General features: G+C 51.4%; 1 protein-coding gene across 1 annotated transcript in view; it reads right to left on the bottom strand.

Moving 5' to 3' along the window:
- Positions 1–3244: 3244 nt before the first annotated feature.
- Positions 3245–10924, bottom strand: part of LOC122380641 (fibrous sheath CABYR-binding protein-like) — a 13880-nt gene continuing 6200 nt past the window's right edge. Inside the window, exons 7-15 of the mRNA XM_043363987.1 lie at positions 10815–10924; positions 10389–10557; positions 9935–10096; positions 9631–9798; positions 9241–9377; positions 8737–8813; positions 7795–8280; positions 7433–7517; positions 3245–4026 (exon numbers count right to left, since the gene is read on the bottom strand). The exon at positions 10815–10924 is cut by the window's right edge and continues 92 nt beyond it. Coding sequence (XP_043219922.1) covers positions 3792–4026; positions 7433–7517; positions 7795–8280; positions 8737–8813; positions 9241–9377; positions 9631–9798; positions 9935–10096; positions 10389–10557; positions 10815–10924 — 1629 coding nt within the window. The 3' untranslated portion in view covers positions 3245–3791. The remainder of the gene's footprint in view (positions 4027–7432; positions 7518–7794; positions 8281–8736; positions 8814–9240; positions 9378–9630; positions 9799–9934; positions 10097–10388; positions 10558–10814) is intronic.

Genomic DNA, 10924 nt, shown 5'->3' with positions numbered 1-10924 from the left:
ATATTTACAAAATGTATATCTCAGAATTTTGATATCGGTGACCTAAGGTCAGGTCAATTTTGCGGCCTCTCCATTATAAATCAATGGGAGAAAATTGAAAAGCGTCTGTTTTGCACGAACGTCATTCTAGACACCCTCAAACATCGAGATGTAGGTAAAATTGATACATTGAACCGGAAAATGGCAACTGTGACCCCTCGTTATGTTCCCGAGGTCATCTCAGGTCACGAACAGAATCTGACAGTTTTTCGCTAATAACTTCTGATAGAGGCGTGCTAGAGCGCTGAAAACGCCTTAGACGTGTTCGGCTCGACGTTGCGGATCGACTGATATGCAACATGACCTTTTCCGGTCAGGTCATGACCTTGACCTGAGGTCAAATTTTCAAGTTGACCTTTCAAGGTCAAATTATAGTTCATTCGACGCGTCTCGACGAGAGGAACACGATGCTAGCAAAAGTAATGTCATGGCTCCTTTGAATCAGAAGTTATTGCCGAAAAAGCGCTTTTCGTAAAAACGGCTATTTTTGGAGTTTTTGCCCTCTGGAGGCTAAACCGTTGACCTGAGGTCAAATCTGAGAACATTACCCAGAAAGGTCTGTAAAAGGGCTATCGAATGCACTTTTCCGCGGCGCTGTAGCTCTATCGGTTCTAGAGATAGCCTTTGGCAGTTTCCAAAATGTTGAAAGCGGAAGCCGCCGCTCTGAATACTGAAATAGTCAACATTTTACCTTTGGTGACCTCTGGTGACCTGACCTTTGACCTGACCCAAAAAATGACCGAAGTGTTTTCGTCTTTATTTTGGACGTTCTTTCAATTACCGCTTACCGCGTGTCGCTACGTGGCCCAGGAGCTGAGTTAGAAGGGGGGTGTTCAGACACCCCCCCCCCCCCCGACCCGCCGCGGAATCTCAGAGCACCGGCCGCCCGGCGCGGGTTAAACGTTGGAGGCAAGGGGAACGTATGTACCAGTGTAGAGGAATGACAAGTGTGGTTTATCTGTATTTGCTCTGTTGCAGCCGCTATGCTGCAAGATGTCATCATGAACGAAAAGAGTAGGAAATCAGATTCCAGAAGCTCCAGCTTCGACAGTGGGTACCAACCTAATGGGTATAGCTCGGATGGGCCGAAACATTGGCGGGTGTGGCCAGCGCGCTGAATATTCAGTTACCCCAAAGGAAGAAACATTAGCTTGCCCGTTTGCCGTAATGTCGCAATGATCACCCGAGTCCCGAACAGAAATTTGTGACTGAGCCGCCAGTGGAGGAACTGATGTGCTTTGATTTAGACAGGAAGGAATAAATAACACAAGCTTCAGGACGTCTCTTCGATCAAAATCTATTGCAAGGGCGTCGAGCCAGAGATCCTACAATGTGACAGATAACAAGAACAGTTTTGACGTATTGCAGTTGAAGCTGGATGGCACTGACAAAAGGGAACTCGCTGCTAAGCTGCGACATCATGAGCAATAAAATCGTGACGTGAATAAATATTTGAACTAATATTAGTCGACGGAAGACACACCGACTGGTACAGAGGACTATATCCAGATGCATTGGCTTTATCTACTGTCTGCAACCGGATTCAGTTCATCACTCACAGTATACATTTGGGATGGGTCACGCGAGTCCGGGGGCGAGACTGCCAGCCGAGCTAAAATAAAAACAGACACCACCGTTTACAACACCCGATGCACAAAACGTCCCAATGTCAACAAAATCGTCGCAGAAGCTTCCCGCTCTCCATTTTCCAAACAATACCCCCGCCGTCTAATGCTGGACGAGGGCGACATGGACAAACGCTGCAGAGTAAAGTTACGGCTATGGCTTAAGTTGAGCCACGACTCGGGTCTAAACTTTTAGCACGAATTCTTCTGCCAATTTAACACAAACGTAGCGTTTCCTGTGTGCAAGTGTAGCGTTCACGGGTGTATGGATTGCGATTCGAGCACAGAGGATGCATGGTGATGGTGGCCGGACGCGCGGCGAGACGGAAATGCGGCAGCTTCCGCTTTTCGCGAATTAGCCATTCTGCTTCGATTGCCATATTTCAGCGACAACAGACAGGATCTGAACGTGAACAGCTCCCGCACATCGCACCGACGGCTGATGAAAACTGCCGGAGGTGGACGCCCCCAATCGAACCCAATCCCGTAACTTGCACGACAGCATGCATAAACTTTACAGTCTTTGGTCGAATAAGATTTCCGGCAACAGTTCTGCTGCTTACTAATGGAACTTTTGACGAATCGAGTTTCGGTCAGCAGGTAGGCTGCAATGGAAGGCTACGTTCTCGAAATGAGTTAGTCTGTCATCATGGGTAAATAGTTTTATCAGAAGTCAGCCGACCTCATCCAATGACCTTGGCCAATAGTTCCAAGTTACGAGCTAGCCCCATCTATTTAACTCAATAGTTTTTTTTCAAAAAGACATGTTTTCATGGCTTGAAACGATCGATACCGGGCAAATGTGAGCGTTGATGTAGATGACTTCCTGCCACCCTCCGGTGCCTATACTGCAGATAAAGAGATATCTGGCCGGCGTACAAGGGAACGCACTTTCCACCTGAAATGGAAATGGATCTACCAGAGAACCAACGACCATCAAATATGCAGAAGCCCTTGGCCAGTCCAAAGGGTTTCCGATACTTTTAGGAAATTTCTGTCACCGACTATATGGGCTTCACCACCCCATCCCACGGTCTTTCAGAGATTAATTTCACGGTATCGACTTTGTTACGCCTTCCAGGACTGCATTTATAGAGTTTTAACGAAAAAGAGGAACTGGTAAAATCCTGTATCGGTTCAGAATTTGTTTGTTGCTGATCGTAATTATTTCCGTGGCTGGCTGAACGTGACGCGGCTATGGAGCCCGGTCCCTGTCGAGGCAGATGTGTGGGCTGATCCCTGATCCCAGGGTATATGGTTGATCCCACATTACCCTCCCGGCGTCTCCTATAGACAGGGCCGTGTCTCAGACCATTTATCGTCGCGCGGTCTCTCCTGCTGGCAGTCAGTCGCCATTCCACAAAGTGACAAGCTGGAGAGTGAGTGCTAGTCACGGCTGTCTGGGGTTATAAAACATTAAGTGATTAATACATGTTTTGAAAAAGTAGTATTATTTTTTTAAATATGTATCATCACAAAACTGGCAAGAGACTGAAGAGCTGCGGCAATTTTCATCCGATCGTTACAGCGCTCATGCTTGTACGGTCAACTAGGACGCATAAATTTCCCTTTGAAACACATTTGTAGATGAAATGTGTATTCTGTGTTTAGCGATGTCATGATGAACAATGATGAACAATGATGAACAATAGCACGCTTTATGGTATTGCAGATGGTCAAATCTTGATATCTTATTTTGATGTGCAAGTGAAACATATTATGAATTCATAAAATCTACTGTGATAATACTGTCATGAAGCATATTGTACCCTGAGTAACACCTTACGATTGTCCACCTACAAGAAATTGATTTGACTGGCAGTACATAACGACTTCATAAAATGTCGGCAACAAAGCACGACATATGACAATCATGAATAAAGCAATAAATACGTTCAACATACAACTGACAACACAAACCAGTAACATTAAACACCAGTAAAATAGGACGTCAAACACGCGCCCAACTCGTCACACCAATGGCAGCATCACTACCGTTCCTCGAGGACGGTGTAGCGTCGCGCCAAGCCGGCCACTCTCTCGATCTCTTTCGCCCTGAGACTGACGCGCAACAACGAACGTCACACGTCAGGTCGAGCGCACGACGCCGGGCGGCGTTCTCTGCCACTACAGGAGGGCCCTGACGGTTATCTCGCCGTAGGGCTCGTCCTGGCTCAGCACAACGGCCCTCTCCGCGTGCAGTTGCAGCAGGTGCGCGAACGTAGCCGCCGCCTGCTGCGCGCTGGTCGTTGACGGAGGCGCCAGCTGAGAGAACGACAGCGGGCCGGCGGGCGCCCAGCGGCTCAGCCAGTTGGGTACGTCCTCCGGTACCAGACTGGCAGAGCGGAACTGACTGGCCGAGCTGAGCAGCGCCGTCACAGACAGGAGCCGGAGCGGGGCCGGGAGGACACAGGACACACGTGAGGACGTGGCGAAGGAACACGAGGTAACACAGAAACGTAGATAGAAATCGACAGTGAGCCAAGCGAGAGTGGGTAAGAATGCTTGGCATAAGAGGCAGAGACAGACGTTACGCGGTGCCATGAAAACATATGGGATAAATGTGTGTAACTAGAAGCGGCAGATGGATATATAGGCGGAAAACCATTCTTGGCTGACGACTCAATTTTGAGCGCTGTTCTCTGATGACGGAAAAGTGACTTTTGTCCCTTACTAAAACACATTTCTTTCTATGCAATAGTGGTATTTGCCAGGGTATTTGCTACTTATTCAATTACAGATGATAAATGTTACACACCACGAAAAAGGTAGCTTGAACTGAACTGTTATAGGACACCAAGCTCGATGTTCAGTGAAAGCATGCAATAAGCGAAGCTGTCCCCCAGTGTCCTCAACAGTGTCCTGAAATTGATTTTTCGGAGAGTGTGATTGAAGCCGCGAGGACGTCGCTATTTCAAAAGGACGTCGATATCGGTGCGGAGCCTAAGCCACTGAAGATCCATTACCTAAATCTCTTAAAATTAGCGATTTTCACTAGCAATATTGACTAATACCACCTCAAGGCACTTCAAATGATCATATCAATATATAGACACAAAGTAATGCCAGTTTACCCCTAGTAAAATACAAAATTCAAGCATTCACCACAAACACCAAAACAACACTTTGAAGATGTCCAGTTCTTGTCCATGATCGTACACAACAGTCAACAACAACTATGCTTCAAAAAAATCAGCCCAAGAGCCAGCGGCTATCACTAAATATTGACGTCATAAGAGGGATATCATATCGAGCAAGAGGACTGATGTAAAAAAGCAGACGTCCAAACAATGAGGTGGAAAACAGTTCGGAAAAATAATTTCCATAGCTTACTGTTATGAAATTCAATTAAGAAAACTCCAAGGTGGACGCTGAATTTTTCTTGGCTGGAAAAAATGTGAAATCATTGTGCACTTTTCAGTTTTGTACCGACGTCGATTAAATGGGAATAACAAGGTCAATCGACGTCCCCAACATTGCGTGTATTTTTAAGCCAAGGACGACATACTTGAATTAATTCTGTTGAAATTCGGTAACTTTATTCTAATTCAAACAGATAAACATCAAACTTTTTCCCCAACCACTATCAACATATGCAAAATTAACTATTTTTGAAGGGCATGTTCAAGGGGCAGCGCTAACCCGTTACTGTGACATTCTGAGGGGAAAAAATAATTAAATATGTTACAGTAATTTGATACGAAAGGTATGTTGCGTGCTTATAGTTAAATGTCCACGTAATATATTCGCATGATTAATTTTTATCTATACACCGCACAGTTACTAAAACTGAAAAGTGGAAAACGACGTCCTCAGATTCCTCTATTCCGACATCTTTTCTCCTTCATATGGCAGCATTACCTTCACCTGGTAAAGGAAAAAACCTATCCATATCTGACGCACAGAAAACAAAAATAAAATAAAACCGCGTTGTTTACTGTTGCGGCAGTTGGCCAGGAAAGGGGAGTTGAGTGTAAGAGTGGGTTTGTGAAGATTTAGGATATATTTATTGTCATTTTGCATAGCCGTGTATTTAGGCTACAGAGGTGATATTTCCTTTTGTTAGTTTGCTTTTGGTGTTCGATATACCTATCGACTTTTATCTGTCAGGGACGTCGTTTGGCTTTCCGGGACGTCACAAAGAGAATCTGTTAGGTGTGGGTTTCCACCCAAATTCACGAAAATCAGGACACTGGTCCTCAAGACTGTGTCGTTCTCAACTACAGGAAAACCGCCCGGGAAGCTTTGCAGCCAACCCGATAGGGACCGAGAAACCGGTTTTACGACGTGCCGATACCGCCTAAAATGGAGCATACTGTCGTCATACTCAGGAAACGGGAACGTCTGTCAGGACTGAAAAACACACCTGTCCAAAACATTTTTAATTTCGCCAGCCGGGCCGCCATCGCCTACGCTGTCAATTTACCAGCCCTCCTGACACGCACAGGGAAGTGTGCGTGTTAGACGGACGACGACCTTAGGGGTGACAAAAGTGCGGCCGCCGTCCCGATAACGCCTGACCACCAGCAAATCCGTGAACCACCACGAAATGTGACTGGGATGGGCATTTGGGCATAAAGCTGACAACCATCACAGCTTTAGATATCCACATTCAGTGATCGTTGTTTGGCGGGCTGTCATTGCCGGAAATAAAATATCAGGAAGAGGCACTAGGCGGAAAGGACGGTCTTATGATATGCCAGGGCCGGTCGCTGAAACCCATTATACCCTGCCACGTGGGATTGCGGATTGCGATCCGTCGGTGGCATGAGGCACGGCACCGTCGCCGTGCGCTAGGGTCATACTCTGCCGTCTGACACCTGCCAGACTAGTCGAGTGGGAAGTCTGGCACCGGTGCCTTGCGCACTGCGCAGGCTAGGGTCATACCCTGCCAGCACCCAACGGTGACTCGTCGAGAGGCCGCCTGGCACCGGCGCCGACGCGCACTGCGCAGGCTAGGGTCATACCCTGCCAGCACCCAAAGGTGACTCGTCGAGAGGCCGCCTGGCACCGGCGCCGACGCGCGCTCCAGCTTCCGTCGTCGGCACCGACACGTCGACCGACAGACGGGTAATCAGACCGACAGGTGGTCGGAGCGGGGCGGCTGAATGGGCGGCACGCCACCCACCGTCCGGGCGGCGGCCCAGTGGGACGGCAACCACCGTCGGAGCGAGGCTGAATGGGACGGCACGCCACCCAACCATTACCGCCCCGCGGGCAGTGTCACTGGACAGCGCCGCACATACGGCGGGGGAGGGGGAGGGGATAGGGGGCAAGATGGCATGCACTAATGCTCAGCATCCGTGCGAAAATGAGATGGCAAGATCTTCTTGTGACAAAATTTGATTTCAAAAATGTTTACGACACACGTCCTATAAGCCTACCGTAAAATTTAGATGTAATGACCAATGGTGTTTAGGTGCGATAAGCTCGCTGATGCCTCCCTGATGCATCAGCAAGGCTCCGGCCTCTGCCTCTCGAATTCGGCCCTCCAATGCACCAAGGTAGTGCCATCACTACGATTCCGACAAAACAACGGAGCTGCGTCTAATCGAGAATGCTCAACACACAAGGTGCCACAGATTCGTAATGCAACACCTAACCGTCCGGCCTCCCCCCTCTCTGTCTGTCTGTCTGTCTGTCTGTCTGTCTGTCTCTCTCTGTCTCTCTCTGCTGTCTGATGTCTGTCTCTCTCTCTCTCCCTCCCCCTCTCTTCCTCTCCTTCTCTCCTCCCTCCCTCTAGCACCACGTGCGACCTCAGAACTGACCCGTAATACATGGGCGGACTCTGGGTGGGGGGTGCCTCCTCACTGCTCGTGGTCCGTCCACTGGAGCCGCTGCGGTCACCCGCGCCTGCCGGACGCAGAGAGACTCAGTCAGTGGAGTGAGGGTCCGGCAGAGGGAGAGCGGGCCACATTAGCAAATATTTCTGTAGAAGTAAATTATAAGGCTGAATAATTATTTATACTACGGCACAGTTGAAGGATAATTGCTGCAGTCGTGAAATGTAACTACATACATGATCAAATATCAACACTGAACAGTGCTTATTTTGTAAAGAAGACTCATGAGCTTCTGTACAGGATCTCGAATCTTTTCTGTTAGACAGACAGTTTTTCCAATAACTGACCGACATCAGCCGGCGCGGGGGCGGCGGTCGGTCCGCGGCGCTCCTCTGGTGACGGCCTCCGCTGGTCTCGAGGTGGAGGCGGCGGCATCAGCTGCTCCTCCATAGGTGGGGGGACGATCTGCTGCTGTTCCATTGGAGGAGCTTGTTGCTGCTCCATTGTAGGGGGAACGAACTGCTGATGTTCCATTGGAGGAATCTGCTGCTCCTCCATCGGTGGGGGGATGAACTGCTGCTCCATTGGAGGAACCTGCTGTTCCATTGGAGGGACCTGCTGCTCCATTGAAGGAGCCTGCTGCTCTTCCATCGGCGGCTGAACCACCTGCTGCTCCTCTATGGGCGGGTGAACCAGCTGCTGCTCCTCTATGGGCGGGTGAACCATCTGCTGCTCCTCTGGGGGAGGAACCAGCTGCTCCATTAGAGGAACCAGGTGCTCCACCACCGGTGCCAGCGTCGAGAGCCGGCCACCCGGGGTCTGTTCCTGGTCCTCTGCAATGGGACAGAGCGGGAAAGGTCAGTGAGATAGCGGACAGAAGTCAGAGAATGGGGAAGGTCAGACTGCGGGAGAGTCGGAGAACAGAGGCGGTTTAGAGAGCGGGGACAGGCCAGAGAAACAGGACCGTGAATACGGCCCACGTATTTCCGGAGGCACTAGGACACCGGTCAGGCTGATAGGAAACAGGCGATATTATTACAGATGGCTATTGTTGTCATAGGGTGACGTATTAAACCTACTGGCGAAACGACTGCCAAATGAAGCCCAATGAAGTTCGACGATCCAGCGACATATAGCGAAATGATGTCGCATAAATTATGCGTGTCTGGGAAAGACAGCGGTTTTAGTGGGTTTTAGTGATGTAATTAGGAATGAGATGGACACTAGACCATCCGGCGGGATAAGCTTAACAAGGAACACTGGGCAAAGAGGGGCTGGATTCCGCGTACCGGTGATGCTGGGCAGGTTTTCCGAGGTCGACGGGGTCGCACCAGCCCTAAACGAGAGCTGCTGGCCAACCGACGACCTGCAAGAGGTCAGAGAGAGTGGGACAGGTCAGAGGGGAGTGGGTCGGTCAGAGGCGGGAGTGGGACAGGTCAGAGGGGAGTGGGACGGGTCAGAGGGGAGTGGGACAGGTCAGAGGGGAGTGGGGCGAGTCAGAGGGGAGTGGGACCTGACAATCCCGGCCGACGATTGCTAGACAATGGCAGCCTGCACAGAGAAGCTGCTCGCGTCTCAGCATCGACCCGTACCCGATGGGCTCTCACAACCCTCACAACCCATCGCTATGCCTCCGGAGTATACCCTGCCTAGTCGACCCAACGCTAAACAGCGTGCAGCTCGGGACAGGATAGTAAGGACATCTTATGCAAGACCAGCCTGTCCCTCTCGTGGTAAAGGCAGCTCAGTATCACCCTCGCCTGTGTCAACTGAGTTCAGTGCCGCTCTCTTACCTGGCGCTGGGCAGGTCGGAGGCAGACAGCAGGGATCCAGACCCGCTCATGGTGCCCGTCCGATCTCGCTGTGCCTCCGGCTGCGGCGGCTCCGGCTCCACGGTCCGCTCCCGACGCCGCTCCGCGACGGCCGGCTCCTGGGAGACACGGGGGACGGTGACTTTTGGTAGTCCACTATCTTAGTGAACACTTTGTGAGGCATCACATGAAATATATGGATATGGATAGAAGATATGCCGCCAGTGCACGTGGGACGCGTCATCCTATATCAGTGCCTACATTCTGCGCGGCAGGCAGCATCGTGTATCAGTACCTGGGCCTACCCTCAACGATACAGTGAAGTGTATTAGTGCCTACCCTCGCAGCAAAGCGCCAAGTATCCGAACCCACCTGCGCCTCGTCGACGTGCCAGGACCAGTCCCGCTCGGGCCGTGTTACGCAGTGCCTCTGGTGCAGTCTGGCCAGGGGACCGCCGACCCGGCGGCCGGGCCGTAGCAGTAGCTCCGCTGCCGGAGTCAGACGCGCGCTGGGTGCCTCCACGTTGTCCTCAGTGGCTGTCTGTGGGGAAAAGAGAGACAATAGTGTGGGGATAAGTCGACATTGGATTCACGGGAGCAGAGAAAGAAGAGCAATTAGGTATAATAGCCACAAGCATAGCTTTATCACTGTGTTTAGACGGTAAAGTGCCACTCACCGCCGCTCGGAGTGTGTCGTACGCTCCCTCATCCATCCGGCGCCGAATGGCCTCCCTGTCCAGCTCGATAGCAGAGTCGACTGCCAGACGACGCCGACGACCATGGCGCACCGGCGGAGCCGGAGGAGGCATCTCCGGCAGCTGCAGGGAGTCTGACGGACGCTGAGGGTCGCAGGTCAAAGGTCAGGTCAAAGGGCAGGGTACATACATCATCTCAGTGTGCACGTCAGGATACAGCTGGTAGCATTACATTTCGGCTGTAATGTGAGAGATCAGGGCACACGTCAGATTCAGTGATAAAAGCAGCTGGCGCTGCACATGTCGTCAGGTGTCCGACAGATCAGATGTTTGGGTATATGCTTAGTTTTCGGTATTTCTATGGCGTCAATTGACGTTGGTGTGACTTCGGTGTTCCAATGATCTTCAGGAGACAGGAGTCGGCCTATGGACCCACCTCTTCATCGGCTGACCGCCGCGGCTGTTGCTGGGGCGGGGGCGGGGGCGGGGGCGGGGGCGGCTCCTCGATGGTGACGTCAGCGGCGGGCGGCGCCCGGCGGCGGCTGGGCCTCCCGGCCTGTGGCACCGTCCCATCGCCAGCGCGCTGCGGAGTCGCCTCGATCTCACTGACGGCGGAGACCAAATTGGACAAGACTGATCACCAATAGTGACACGGAAAGAGACGAGCACAAGAGTGGGGCCATGTAGCTCATCCAAACTAGATCACGGTTCTTCTTCTAACGCAAATTACATTGACGGAGACTGCAAGTGCCAACATCAGAAAATCACCGACTACCAGCCTGAAGCCGCCCTAACCAGCTCACCCTTTCCCACCCCATACCGCAATGCCGTCCCATTGGCCCGAAATCCCAGCCTCACTCACGCCTGTATTGTTGCGGCGGGGGCCGCCGTTGCCGGTAGAGTCGTCTCCTCAGGAGGCGGCGGCGGCTGCTCCTCCGCCGCGGGCGGGGGCGGCGGCGGCTCTTCTCCAGT

This window comes from Amphibalanus amphitrite, unplaced genomic scaffold (genome assembly GCF_019059575.1).
Source record: "Amphibalanus amphitrite isolate SeventyFive unplaced genomic scaffold, NRLGWU_Aamphi_draft 000102F_arrow, whole genome shotgun sequence".
Taxonomy (NCBI): domain Eukaryota; kingdom Metazoa; phylum Arthropoda; class Thecostraca; order Balanomorpha; family Balanidae; genus Amphibalanus; species Amphibalanus amphitrite.
Note: the sequence above shows the minus strand (reverse complement) of the source record. Positions and strands in the feature narration are given on the sequence as shown.